The sequence below is a fragment of the Capra hircus genome, chromosome 10 (assembly GCF_001704415.2).
Source record: "Capra hircus breed San Clemente chromosome 10, ASM170441v1, whole genome shotgun sequence".
Lineage (NCBI taxonomy): Eukaryota > Metazoa > Chordata > Mammalia > Artiodactyla > Bovidae > Capra > Capra hircus.
The window spans coordinates 56994455-57009484 of NC_030817.1; the positions used below are offsets into that span (position 1 = coordinate 56994455).

The 15030-nt window shown below is 48.4% G+C and overlaps 1 protein-coding gene across 1 annotated transcript in view; it reads right to left on the reverse strand.

The window, feature by feature from the left end:
• Positions 6966–15030, reverse strand: part of DAPK2 (death associated protein kinase 2) — a 132146-nt gene continuing 124081 nt past the window's right edge. Inside the window, exons 10-12 of the mRNA XM_018054331.1 lie at positions 11032–11121; positions 10822–10911; positions 6966–7649 (exon numbers count right to left, since the gene is read on the reverse strand). Of these exons, the coding sequence (XP_017909820.1) occupies positions 7569–7649; positions 10822–10911; positions 11032–11121 (261 nt within the window). The 3' untranslated portion in view covers positions 6966–7568. The remainder of the gene's footprint in view (positions 7650–10821; positions 10912–11031; positions 11122–15030) is intronic.

Consider the following 15030-nt stretch of genomic DNA (forward strand, 5'->3'; position numbering starts at 1 on the left):
TTTATCCCTTCATTTGGTGACTTACCAAAGTTCACCCATGGGAAGGCATTGTTGTTGCTGTTGTGCAGTCGCTAAGTTGTGTCTGATTCCCTGTGACCCCATGGACTGCAGCATGCCAGCTCCTCTGTCCTCCACTATCTCCCAGAGTCTGCTCAAATTCATGTTCACTGAGTCAGTGATGCTATCTAACCATCTCACCCTCTGCTGCCCTCTTCTCCTTTTGCCTTCAATCTTTCCCATCATCGGGGGAAGACATAAGGATGAACAAACAGAACGCTAACCACTACTTTCTTTCCCCTCATCTTAGCAGAAGCTTACTCATCCTTATGGCCAGACGAACATCTGACCTGTAGTAGCTTCAGTCGTGTCTGACTCTGTGCGACCCCATAGACGGCAGCCCACCAGGCTCCGCCGTCCCTGGGCCGATTCAGCACCAATTTGTATTAAACCAGTATGTTCTATGGGACAGAATGTGGGGAGAGGGTGGCTGCTGGGTGCCTGGTTCTCAGGGCTCTGTTTTGGCTTCTTGCCAATGTGAGGTCCTGCAGCTTTCCTTGCCATCTTGGATCAACCAAGGAAAAACAAGCCATTCACTAATTCAGTCCATAAATACTTATGAACACCCACATGCACTATACACAGAATAGCAGACAGACAGACCATACTGCTCTCATAGAGCTTACGGCCCACAGGAGGAGGCAGACATAAAAAGCTCAAATAATTCTTAAAGAATATACTTGTTATAGGCTGAATTGTGTCTTCCACCTCCCCTACAAACTCATATGTCCTAACCCCCAGGACCTCAGAATGGGACTGTATTTGGATGTAGGGCGTTCAGGTGGCACTAGTGGTAAAGAACCTGTCTGCCAATGCAAGAGACTTGCCATGCAGGTTGGGAAGATCCTCTGGAGGAGGGAATGGCACCCCACTCCAGTGTTCTTGCCTGGAGAATCCCATGGACAGAGGAGCCTGGCAGGCTACAGTCCGTGGGGTTGCAAAGAGTCAGACACAACTGAAGTGGCTGAGCACGCACGCATGCCTTCAAAGAGGTGATCAAGTTAAACTGACCCAGGAGGGTGGGCCCTACCCCAGTACGACTGGTGGCCTTACAAGAAGGGGAAATACCAACACGTAGAGACCAGGGATGCTTGTGCCCAGAGGAACAACCATGTGAAGAGAAAGGGCAGCTGTCTGCGGGCTGAGGACAGAGGCCCCAGAGGCAACCAACCCTGCTGACACCTTGATAAGGGACTTCCAGCCTCTCAAGCTGTGAGAAAAGAAATTTCTGTTGTTTAAGCCACCCAGGCTACTATCTTGTAATGGCCACCCTAGCAAATTAAAACAGCATCAAAAACAACAAAACGAATAAACAAAGTGGGCACCAAATAGTCTGAGCCCCGTGTTTACTTTTTCAAAGAGTCGTTACGTCCTTTGAGGTGAGCTACACAAGCCTTGGCTGAAAAGGCGAAGCAGCAGTAGGCCTCGCTTTCAGCACCCTGCCTCCAGCAGGGCTCTTTTCCTGCCTCTGGCCCCCCTGGCAGGCACCCTCTGGCAGGGTGGGCAGAAGGTGGCTAGCTTAGAGCCCTGGGTCCACACACGGGAGCCCTTCCTGCTTCCTCCTCTGTTTAATAAACCACTGCCAAGTGTCTGTGCAGGACCAGGCATCACACAGGGGTGTCGGGGCAGAAGAGGTGAGCGGGAGGTGAGCAGGACCCCAGGACCCACCACCCGGAGCCCAGGGCACCAGTGTTGAGTTCCACTGTCGCCACGGGGGTTCTGCTCTTACATTTCTCAGAGCTGCTCCTTATGCCAAGGTCTCAGAGTGCAACTAAGTTATGTAAATAACAAGTCCCTATGTTTACCAAGTTCTTCAAAATTGTCAAACCTCCCTTACAAAATGGGTCTCAATGAGGCATTCATGACAATAACATTGATATAATTATCAGCAGGGCACAAATGAGAAAACAGAGGCCCAGAAATGGTGAAAGACAAGGCCAAGAGCCAAAAGCTGAAAAGTGTCAGGGAATTAACCCAGGCCTTTCAGTTAAGAGGGGCTTCCCTGGTGGCTCAGCGGGTAAAGAATCTGCCTATAATGCAGGAGACCTGGGTTCAACCCCTGGGTCAGGAAGATCTCTTATGGAAGGCAATGGCTACTCACTCCAGTATTCTTGCCTGAGGAATTCCATGGACAGAGAAGCCCGGCGAGCTACTATCCATGGGGTCACAAAGAGTTGGACATGACTGAGTGACTAACACTTTTGGTTAAGTTAACAAAGGAAATTGAGGGAAGACACAGAACTGGATTGCCTCTTCTCAATTCAAAATGAACAGGGGAATGGCCCAGATGGCTTTTCAAACCCTGTCCAGCCTCTGGGATAAAGCTCAGAGAGACAGGAAGGCACCAGAGCGTGAGTTGGCCGACAATGTAGCTGGGCTCAGAAGATGTCCTCAGACCACAATCTTTAGGCATATTCCAAGGGAAGGGATTGGCTGGGGAGGTGACCTGGGACGCAGGAGGGATATTCTGCTTCTTCTCTTTAAAATGGAAATATAATAATTCAGTCAAGGCATTCACACGGGGTGGCACAATGACCTTGGATCCACGTAAAAGGACACAGAGCAGTGCCCGGCATCAAGTCTTGAGGGCAAAGGCACATTCAGGGATCGTTGCCACGCAGCCTCCTATGCGTGCCTCCTATCATTGCCAATCAGCCCACTATGGCATCTCATGACTGTCGTTCAGTTGTTAAGTCACGTCTGACTCTTTGTGAACCCATGGACTGTGGCATGCCAGGCATCCCCGTTCCTCACTATCTCCCAGAGTTTGCCCAAGTTTATGTCCATTGAATTGGTGATGTCATCCAACCATTTCATCCTCTGTTGCCCTCTTTTCCTCTTTTCCTTTTTCAGTCTATCCCAGCATCAGTCTTTTCCAATGAGCTGGGTGTTACCATCAGGTGGCCAAAATATTGGAGGTTCAGCTTCATGACCATCTCAGCTGATTATTTTCACCTCACTTTCTCCTTTTATTATTATTAAAGTACCAACCATTTAATTTAATTTTTAAGAATTTTTTGGCCATACTGTGAGGCATGTGGGATCTTGGTTCCCCAACCAGGGATCAAACCCACATCCCTTGCATTGGAGGGTCAGGGTCTTTTACCACTGGACCACCAGGGAAATCCTTCTCCCTTTATTTTAATATAACATTTGATGAAAAAATGTAGATAATTCCTGTGTAATTGATAAGGCAAAGTAATAAAATGAACTCCTGTGAGCCCATCATGAATTTCTGCAGAACTTCTCTGCCAACAGCTTAGCACCACTGCTGACCTCTTTCCCATCTCGGCTGTCAGAGGTAAGCTTCATCTTGAATTTTGTGTATAATTATTGCCTTGCCTTTAAAATACTGTTTTATCACTTTGGAATGTACTCCCAAACAAAGTATAGTACAGATTTTGAGCTTTATAAAAACAGTATCATGCTGTCTCTGGTTCTCTGGGATGTTTTGTTCACTCAACACTGCCTCCCCAAGAAAAGTAGAGAAGGATGTAGAATTGGAGATAGGCGAAACTGGGCTGGAATCCAGATTCCAAGAGCTGCAGCTGTTCCATCGCATGCAAATTTCTTAACTCCATTGAGTCTCAGCTTCCTCATCTATAGAAATGGAGCTCTCCTTTATCTTACAAGATTACAAAGATTAAATAAAATGTTAAAATGTTGTATATAAGTGCTCCTACCGCAGAACAGGTTTTTTAAAAAAATTGTGAGCTTTTCTTTCTTTCCTTTGTGTGTGTGTGTGTGTGTGTGTGTGTGTGTGTTTCTAGCTCAGTGGTAAAGGATCACTGATCTGTAGATCAGTGTGAGAGGAAATGCTTAAAAAATTATTTCTCCCCAGATAATATAATCAACTTATTTTTTTTAGAGTAAGAACTGGGAACACAAACTTTATTCAAAAAGTAAAGACATTACTAAAACATATACTTCGGCTATATATTTATGACTTGCTAATGAATAGAGGGGAAGAGAAAGAAGGAACTAGTAGGAAAAAGGTTGAAAACAGAAACAATTAATGAGAGGTCACCAGCTGTGTTTCTGATTTTTGAAATGTGAAATAACCATTGTTTATAGTTCTTCAATTGATCCAATACCAAAGCCTATTAAGGTCTCCTTAGAATGGGACCTTCTTAGCAGACCACCAAGGGACAATTATTCTTTGGGGTGCAGCAACAGTGAACCAAACATCGTCAGGATGACATCGACTGGGGCACCAGATGAAAAGATCTATAAGCCCGTGCCAGACAAACTACCTTTCACTATCCCAGTCCTCAGTTTAGGTCTTTTTGTATGTACCTACCTACTTTCCTTTCATAGAGATTCTGTGCTTCATTTCTTCTGATATGGCCTTCATCTTCCAAAATAAGGTTATCAGCAAATGAAAAGGCTAGTGGAAAAGGCAAATGAAATCTAAGATCTGGAGTCAGGAAAACCAGTGAGATTGACATTAAAATGCAGAGCGCTAAAATATTTATAGGTGCATTTGTGAAATATTAATGCAGCATCTTGCAGACACAGGGACAGGGTACCCTCAGACTCTTTGAAGACTGCCTTTTAACTGAGCACAGCTCTCAGAAATGTCTCTAGAAATGTTCCATCTGCCTCAGGGCACGCTGTGGTCTCTTGAAGTATCAACTGGTCGGTGAAGCCTTCTTCAGAATGAAGCCAGCACACCCGATTCCCCTGGGCCAGCTGCTCCAACCCTCCTCACACCTGGAGGGCACCAGCCATCTGCTGGCCCAGAGGCCACAGGGACCAGACCCCCGGATGGGATTGGCACAGGTGTGTGGCTTCAGACTACTGGGTATCAAAGTCATCCTCAAAGGATGTGTATATTCTCAAAGGCCCACTGCCTGCTCCTGTGCTTCCTGAGGGATTCAGGAAACCCAGCGAGTGCCACTGAACCCCAGAGAGCTGGTGTGGGCGGAGGGGGTGGAGGTGGACTCAGGCAACAGGGCTTTATATAACCTGGATGGGAAGGAGGTGGGAGGAGCCGCCTCTGGGCAGAATGGAGCCCTGGATTCCCAGGACTTACAGAATGTTGACCCCTGTAGGGGAGGTATCACCACCGTGTTATTAATTGTTCTAATCCCCCATCTAGAACAGTCCCAGGCATACAGTGTGAGTCCAAAAACAACAGTTCACTGACTGACTTGCAGCCCGTGGAGGCTGGCTACCAAGCTGTTCCTACTCAGGGGCAATGCCCTTTGAAAAGAAGCAAGTGTGACCATTTCGTCTGTTTCAAAGAAATGAACAAGACAGGCAACAGTAAAGAACAGATGAGAGCGTTTTAAGATGACACAAAGCAAAGCGTCCATCCATTTCCTGAAAAATCTCCCACAGTTCATCACGTTGTAGAAATAAGCACTGTACTAGGAACCAGGAAGTCTGGGCTTTCATCAGGCACTTTCACAAATTTGCTGTGTGAAGCAGAACTAGTCACTTCCTCTCAGCTTCTGCGTCCTCTTCAGTACAATGCAGTAGTTGGGCCAGACAAGTTCCAAAGGCTTGCCCTTTGGTCCTGATTGGAAACTCAACTGGATTTGTAAAAGCCACTCCCTCCTCTTCTTCCCAACAGGTGGGTAGTCCCCTCCCCACAACCACATTATTACTTCTCAGGAGCTCCTGGGAGCCCTTGTTCTAGAGCACTCCCTGCCGATCTGTGTGTCCAGCCACAGCAAGGACCAAGGGCCCCTGAACACAGCCACTGGTTCTTGGCCTTGACTGTCCTCCAGGGGCTAGAGGGAGGCACAGAGCGGGATCCTCCTGAGACCTGGGGTATCTAGGAACAACAGGGCAACAGCAGAGCTTTCTTCAACAAGCTTGCAGGTCACTCCATTTCTGGCTGGAAGCTTTTCTGAAGTCAGACTGACTTTCTGATCCTGTGGGGCCATTTTGCCCCAGATCCGTCCACTGGATGAGGGCTGCTCTGTCCATGCTCTCATACAACGTTCTTGAAAGCTGCTGCTGACAGCGGGAAAGGATGGCCTCCCCTTCCCCTAGCCCTTCCCTGTCTGCCTTTCTTTTCTGTCCCTCTCTTCTTCCTGGTGCACTGCCCCTCACTCACCTTCCGGAACCTCTCTCCTTTTCTTCCACGTCTCCCATGCACTTTCCCAGCCTTGGTGCCTCACCTTGACCCCTTTTGCTTCTGGCTTGGGTTTCTGCTCAGCACCACCATTCTTTTGGCCTGGAAAGCGGGGCCCAAACTCCTGTGGCTAAGGTTCTTAGCCATATTCACTCCAGGGTCCAGGTAACCCATCTCTTTCTCCTCTCCTTTCTCCCTGTAGGTCCTTCTTTGACCTTCTCCAATCATATCCTCAGAAAGCCCCCTGCCCCTATCTTGGTCATCACTGGGCAGGTGGATTAGTTCTCTAGAGCTGCCTTCACAAAGCAGCACGGTCTGGGTGGCTTAAACAACAGAAACTGACTTCCTCACAGTTCCAGAAGTCTGAGATCAAGGTCGTGGCAGGGTTGGTTTTCCTGAGGCCTCTCTCCTCGGCTTGCAGACAGCCGCCTTCTCACTGTCTCTTCATACATTCTTCCTCTGATCTCTCTTCTTATAAGGACGCCAGTCATATTGGATCTGGGACCACCTCAATGACCTCATTTTCCTTAACTGACCTCTTTGAATATCTATCTCCAAATATTCTGTGGTACCAGCAGAGGTGATGGTCCCCGTGGCAGAGGGAATACAGGCATTCTATGCTGGCATCCAGGTTGGTTTTCTTGGGCTGCACACCTTTAGGGAAAGATGTAGAAGTCAGGCACCCTGCAGCCTAGGACAGGTGGTTCAATATGACCTTCTGGGGTGCTATCCACTCAGCACCCCAACCCTGGGTGCTCCCCAGAGACATAGGCACCTGAGCTAAAGAAAATCAGATGCAGATAGCTCAAAAAGAAGCTGAGCATCAGGTAAACAAGAAGTTTAATAAAAGTGAAAAAAATGACAACACAGTGGGCTGGCAATGGGCTGCTTTAGGAGGTTTGATAAGCTGGCCGGCATGACACGCTGACTCCGTGTGGGTTCTGGGAGGTCACAGGATTGGTCCCTCATACCCCAACATTCACTCTGTATCTTCTGCCCAGGGGTGAGGTATCTGTCTTCCTGGTATCATTTTTGACCAGGCTGGTTCTGAACTCCCTCATCCTGTAAGGAAAGCTGCCCAAATCTGACCTTTACCCATGATGATGGTGATGATGGTCGTCTACATCATTTTCCTAGGGCCATATCCCATCCCAGGTTCTGAGGTGGGCAGACAGGTGAAAGCCCATTTTATGGAGAATTAAGGGCTTTGGGAATGTTGGAATCTCCTCTATAGGAGATAGCCACAGCTCCCAGGATCTCCTGGATCCCCCGCAAATCCTTCTGAAACCTGCATTCCCATCTCTCTTGCAAAGTGCTCAGGGTTGCAGAATGCTCAGGCGCTGGTAACAAGCGGGGTCCAAGAGTCTGCAGAGAAAGGAGACTTGCTGGGCTGGGCTTCCCTGGTGGCCACCTAGAGCCTGGTCCGTTAGGACGTACTGCTCCTCCTCCGGGGGTGGAGGGCTTTCCTTTTGGCGATGTCCTCCTCTGTGTCACTCTCACAATTCCTCTGGGGAAAAAAAAAGAAAAAGAGAGAGAGACCCAGAGCAAGAAGGTCAGAAGATGCCAAAAATGGGGTCATGCTGGGCAACCTGGGCTGATGCACCTGAGTCAGGAGCCTGTAAACCAGGGAGGTGGACATGGAGGGGAATCCTGTTGCTCTGTCCAGAGACCAGGGGTGGAAGAGATAGGAATGGGGAGGGCCCTGAAGCAGGGCCACACCAACTGCCTGGCGGCCTCCTTCCCAGGAGGAAGGAAAGCAGGCAGAGCCTCTAGGGGAAGTCAGGCACCAGAAGAGGCCAAACGATCATCATGAAAATTATATCTGGTGTCCTTTGTGGCTGCCACATAACTAAGACCACTTGGCTAGTTGGTTAGTGGGGTGATGGGTCTCCTGACCTCAGCCCAGAGAGAATGAGGAGGGCTAGCATGACCTCTCCAAGCTCTGACGGCCACCTCACCCCTTCTGCTTTGACTGGCTTAGGCTGCACCTTTAGCCAGGCCTGCCATGTAGTCTTTCCAGGCCAATGGCTTCTGTCCCCCGTTTTTATGAAAGGGGAAAAGAGTAAAGCAGATTCTATCAGCTCCTACATAGCTAAGCCAGAGCAGAGGCAGCCACCCTGGAAGTCATTGTGCCTTTTTCATTCATTCCACATGCATCTACTTAAATAATTAAAACCATTGAAAGAAGTATTAATTGATAAAGAATTATGCAAATCATAGAAAAATCTGTTGTCAGATGTACAGTTTTATTTATTCTTATTTTTTTAAAGCTTTTCTTTTTGCATTTTTCCCCCCTATTTTTTGGCCACAACTTGTGGCGTGCGTGAACTTAATTCCCTAACTGAGGGTCGAACCCATGCCCCCTGCAGGGGAAGTGTAGAGTCAGATTTTAAATTTTAATGCTTCCTATGATTTTCCCAGTGGTCATGTATGGATGTGAGAGCTGGACTGTGAAGAAGGCTGAGCGCCAAAGAACTGATGCTTTTGAACTGTGGTGTTGGAGAAGACTCTTGAGAGTCCCTTGGACTGCAAGGAGATCCAACCAGTCCATTCTGAAGGAGATCAGCCCTGGGATTTCTTTGGAAGGAATGATGCTAAAACTGAAACTCCAGTACTTTGGCCACCTCATGTGAAGAGTTGACTCATTGGAAAAGACCCTGATGCTAGGAGGGATTGGGGGCAGGAGGAGAAGGGGACGACAGAGGATGAGATGGCTGAATGACATCACCAACTCGATGGACATGAATCTGAGTGAACTCCGGGAGTTGGTGATGGACAGGGAGGCCTGGCGTGCTGCGATTCGTGAGGTCTCAAAGAGTCGGACACGACTGAGCGACTGAACTGAACTGAAACAAAAGGATGTGTCTATTTTTCTTTTTATTTCTTTCTTTTTTTTTTTTTAAGGAAAATGTCTTAGGGAAAGCAGTATAATAGATGTCTGGGACCCATTTCTTTTCTACTTAGAGGATGAGCCATTGGGTTGATATCAGGTGCTGTGTGTTTGAGTAAAAAGAGAACTATTTTAAAGTTCACAAATAGACAAAAATTAGGAAAGAATTTTGCATTCTTTTCAATTACTCTCTGTTCCTCTTTCCCAATGGCCAGCATTGTATCAGGCCAACTCAGCCTGAGAGGTGTGCCCGCTGTCAGCTGTGTGCCTACTCAGGGGCCCCTCTCCTTCCCTCCGCCCGAACCAGCTCGAAATTCAAGGTCAAGATCAGCTTTAGCCAAATACATCCTGGACCTAGCCTGGCTATAACAATAAAAATAATGCAAGCTCTGCTGAATCACAACTTTTTAGCATGAGTCAGAGCCAAACAATAGCAAAGTAAGCTGGGTGACAATCTGCTTGTGATTAACAGGGATTCTCAGAGGGAGCAAGTCCAGTCCCCCTCCCCACTTCTTTTTTAACGTTAAGAACTCTACGTATTTAGAAAGCAAATGTCCACTTTTAAATGATGGTTGTATCGAACAAGGAAAATTAGAAAATATTTGTAACAGAATAAAATGAAAAGAGCATTTACCACAATTTGTTGCAAGCAGCTGAAGCTGTCCCCTTTTATAGCAGATGAGGAAGGTGGCCAGAGAAGGAACACAGCCTGGCCAAAGCCCACCGTTTATGGGCCTCTAAGCCATGAGTCCTGCAGGGCCCCAAGCTCAAGAAGAGCTCAGGCTGGTGCGGGGCACACAGGGGCAGTGCCAAGACCTGGGATGTAGCCTAAGTGCTGTGTGCCCGAGGCTGCCCAGGGCTGACAGGCAGGCTGCTGCCCTACGGCCTCTTCTTGAGTAGGGAGTCACCTTCTCTCCCGACCTGTGCCATTGAGAGGCCGTCACCACACTCGGTAAGCTGTGAGGAGGGTCTGTCAGGGACCCTTGACCAGCCATAATACTAACACTGCACTTGGTAGCACCAGCCCTGCATTTCAGAGTCTACAGGAGGATTTTAAACAATAATAGGTGCTAATAAGTATTGAGCACTTAAAATGCCAGACTCTAAGAATATGTCATCATTTAATCCTCATGACTGCCCTGTGAGGTAAGAACTGTTGCTAACCCATTTTTACAAATGATTTCATTTAGCACAGAGAGGTTAAGTCATTTCCTGAAGGTCACACAGCTAGGAAGTGGCACATTTGAATCCTGGCAGTCTGGCTCCAGAAGCCATGCTCTTGACGTTATGAGTCTCCCATTTTAAATGTACGTAAAGTTGCAACAAGCTAATCAAATATATCATCTAAATATTATTATGTTATTATTATTGGTAATCTAAAGCAAAGCAGAAGTGGGAAAATTGGCAAATGAATGTAAAGCTCTCATTCTAAAGCAGATATCTGGATTATCAGGAACTGGCTTTGGATCGCCCGCCTGTGGTAATCTCATTGACCAGAGTTCCTGCAGCCCCTAACAGGCTACAGGTCCTCCGGGGAAGCTGGGGCTGTGGAATGGCAGCAGCAGTCCCTCCAAAAGCCCATGAGGAAAGGATTCAAGAGCCTCTAGAGGCTCATGCACCAACCCCCTTGGAGCACCCATCTTCCAGCACCACCCCAGTGGTCGCCTGTGAACACAGCCTCTGCTGATCACACAGTGCAGAGCCTGCTGGAAGCAGTTGAGCCCCATCTGCTCCCCACAGCCCCTCCCAGGTCAAGGCTACACACTCTGAGAGCACTGTGTTTACCCACCAGGTCCTTGTTCGGCCTCGGCCTCGGGTGCACCTTCTTCATCAGGGAGCGGGTGAGGTGGTTGCACAAGGAGACAATGCTGAAGGAGAGCTGGGGGAGGGAGCAGAGGGGAGCCGCCAGGTGAGAATGTGCACAGAGACCCTGGAGGGGTCTGGAAGGAGCCAGGAGCCCACCTCAGCCCCCCGCGCCCCGCCCTAAGCCCTGACCCACCTTCCACCGCCTGCGGACATACTGCTTCTTGAAGTTCTCCAGATTGACCGCAGACTCCCTGCGCATCAGGGCTTGCTGGCTGTCCACTGGCTGGGAGACAAAGCAGAGAGCATGGTGGCTGACACTGGGCTTCAGGCAGCAGCTAAACCCCCGACCACATGCCACCCTCAGCCTGACCCTGGGATCTGCCTGCTGGACACGACACACAGAAGGACCTCACACTGAGGGCAAGGGCTCCAGATGAATCTCAGCTGTTCCAGAGATGCCCAGGGCACCCCTGAGCTATTATTACCACAGCCAGATGGGCACACTGGCTGGACTGGAGGCTTGCCCCCCCTCCCCCATAAAGGGAAAGACCAGGAGGCAGGGGGTCCCTCTGGGGAAGGGTCATCCTGCAGCAGTCCAGGATGCCCACTGTAAACTGGGTCAGTTCTGGGCTTAGCAAAATGGATGACTTGCTAGCAGATGGGGCATTAATATTCCATTTAAAAATAAATGGAAGGAAATAGGGCTTTGATGGGGATCGAGAGGAGATGGGATGTGTATTTCCTTTCTCTGCCTGGCAGTCAAGGCTCAGCTTAAGCTCTGACTTCTCCAAGAAACCTGGCATGGCTTCTTGGAGTCTCAATTTTCTCATCTGTAATATGGGGATAAGGAATAACATTGTGTCACAGGGTTATTTAGGATTAAATGACTGTGGGATGTGAAGTGCTTAACTTAGAGTTGCTCAATAAATAGTAATAAATTACTGATAGCCTTCCTGTCTTCTCCAGTCCATCTTTTTAAAAATTATTTTATTTTTAAAATAGCTTTATTTTGATTTAAGAAAAAAAGGAAGAAAGTGAAGTCGTTCAGTCGTGTCTGACTCTTTGTGACCCCATGGACTGTAGACTGCCAGGCTCCTCCGTCCACAGGATTTTCCAGGCAAGAGTACTAGAGTTAATTGATATTAAAAAGTGGGCATATTTAATGGACTCCAGTGTAAGGAGCTCATTCCCTCCTGAATTCCTGCCTCTTCATAAACAAGATTTTCCTAATTCAAGAATTCAAGAGATGAGTTTCAGGGATTCTATGAACCTCCTGAAATGATCTGCAGATTTTAGTGCATAAACTTGTACATGGATGTTCACTGTAGCATCATTTATAACAGACAAAAAGTGGAAGCAACCTAAATGTGCATCAACTGATACATGGACAAAAAAAAATGTGGCCTACCCAGGTTGTTGCTTTAGTCATTGAGTTGTGTCTGACTCTTTAGTGATCCCATGGACTGTAGCCTACCAGGCTCCTCTGTCTATGGGATTTTGCAGGCAAGAATACTGGAGTGCGTAGCCATTCCCTTCTCCAGGGGATCCTCCCAACCCAGGGATCAAACCCGTGTCTCCTGCATTGGCAGGCAGGTCCTCTACCACTGAGCCACCAGGGAAGCCCACTTTATCCATACAATGGAAGAACTAAGTGGAAAATCCATTCATGAAAAGAATGAAGTACTAATACATACTACGACATGAATAAACCTTGAAAACAATATAGTAAGTGAAAGATGCCAGACACAGGAGGTCACATGTTGTATAATTCTAATCACATAAACAAGCCTGGTGTGCTGCAATCCATGGGGTCACAGAGTCAGACACGACTGAGCGAGCGACTGAACTGAACTGAGTCACATAAAATGCCCCAAATATCCAGAATGGGCAAATCCACAGAGGAAGAAAGTAGATTAGTAGTTGCCAGGGCTGGAGAGAGGGGGAGATGGAGAATGACTATGAAAGGTTATAAAGTTTCTTTCTAGGGTGATGAAAATGTCCTGGAATTAGATAGTGATGATGGTTGTATAACCTTGTGAATACACTAACAAGCACTGAATTGTATAATTTCAAGTAGTGAATTTTATAGTATGTGAATTATATCTCAATTTTTAAAAACTTAGTGTATAGGTACAGACATATTTTTCCTCTGAGAAGAGTCAGGAGCTTCGATTGATTCTTAAAGGACTCTGGGACCTCAAGAAAATGAACCACCCATGTTCGTCCATAAGGTCCCATCCAGCTCTATTTTTTCTCTCTGCTCTGACAGCCTCCTCAAAGCAGTGTCACCTTTTGCACCTCAGTGACCTCAGTGAGTGAGGCCGCTCATGGACTCCTGATGCTGGTCTTGTCTCCTACCCACACTGTGAGCACACCTCCACGCCTGCTTATCTGTCATCATGGTGCCAGATGTCCGTGGAAGCCGGTGCATATGGCTGGGGCACACTGCTCCGGACCTGACATCTTCTGGCAGGAGGCTCTTTTCACGTTCACCCAACGTCCCTCCTCCAGAAAGGCCTCTGTGTGTTTCAAACCCCAATTCAATTATGACCTCTTCCAGATAACCTCCAAGAAACAATGTCTCTCCCAACATGACCCAAACACGTGTGTGCTCCTTTATCATACACAGCACCTCTCTTGGTCAGCTCCGCGGTACAGTCATCTCCCACCAGTGGCCAATAACAGGAATGATTCTCTTCATGTTTCTGCCAGTGTTTCCTCACCACCTACTCCTGATCCAGAGCTTAAGACAGTGGGTGCGGAAGCGCTGTATGGGTGAACTGTTTCCCTGATCTGCAGCAGAATCAAACCAGAACAAAGCCCCAGGACCTGGGACCTACTCATTCCCGCCCATGAGAGGCCCAGGCACCTGGGTCCACCCGGCTGTGAGACCGCGGAAGGGTGTCACGACACACTGACTGCCCACAGCTCTGCCTGGGGGGCCAGTGAGGTGAGACACAGAGTCCTGGGGAGGTCAGGGAGCATGGAGGAGAGTCCACGCCACCTCGACACAGAGGGGAGACGAGAGAGCCAGAGGCTATTCACCCTCCCAAACTGGGACCCAGTGGTTTGGTCCAAAGAGTACTGGAAGGAAGAGAGGGGGGAAAGGAGGGAGGCAGAGAGGAGAGAGAAGAGCAAAGGATGGGGGCGCTGAGGGCACCCACCAGCTCATGCCCTGCTCTCTCAACTCTTTCCTTAACTGTCTCTCCCCCCACGCAAGCCCTGCCCTGGGTTAAGGTCCTCACTGCAAGAGAGCCGTGAAAGAGGGCAGGGGACAACTGGTCTGTTCTGATCCTGCCTTTCCCTGGCATCAAAGCCTTCCAGCAGCTTCCAGGTACTCTCAAAAGAACCCAAGAAGCTCACCAAGAACCCCAAGGCCTGTACCATCTGGGTCTTTCTCTCATCTGATTTTCTCCCCATCTCCTTCCTATCCCTGTGGCTTTAATTGCACGGGTCTGCTTGCTAGTCCAGGAACCCAAGGTCTCAGGATCTTGCTGGATAAACGTTGTCATCTCAGGCAGGTGTGTGCTCCAGGGTCACCTCCGCAGGGTCACCCTATATAAGATAGCACATTGGTTGCCCTAAGCAAGTCACTGTGCCTCTGCCCGAGTTCTTCACGGGACCTGTCACTACCTGACCTTTTATTCTGCGTTTATTCAGTTGTTGTTAATCCCCCTGCTCTGTACCTCTCAGCAACTAGTATCTCCTTCCCAAGGTCATTGCCATCTTGCCACCCACAGAACATTTCTACCTCTAACTTCACAAATATCTGCTATTCACCTTGCAGTCTAATCCCGGCAGGGAACATCTTGCACTTGGAGAGTTTGATGAGCTGGAATTAGTGGACTCTGGGACCAAAGGGACCTCTTCTTGTCTACTTACCGATTGGCTCCCTTGCCAGAAGAGAGTTAGCTAAACCCCATGGTTGGAAGGTCGACATGCAGGCCAGGGGAATCCCGTTAGTGAGAATCCCACATTCCAACTGGTCCAGCAGTGTCAGCCACTAAGCGGAGATGCCCAACGGCAGTATCACGTGGGACCGTTCCCACAGACTGCTCCTGGGAGGTGATGTAGTCACTTCGAGGACCCTGTCTGTGTTCTACACAAACCAGCATGAACTCCGAGGAAGAGTATATAAACCTGTCAGGCTGGCCTTTCCCAATCAATGGGCCTTGTTGGTGGCTAAGAGGCT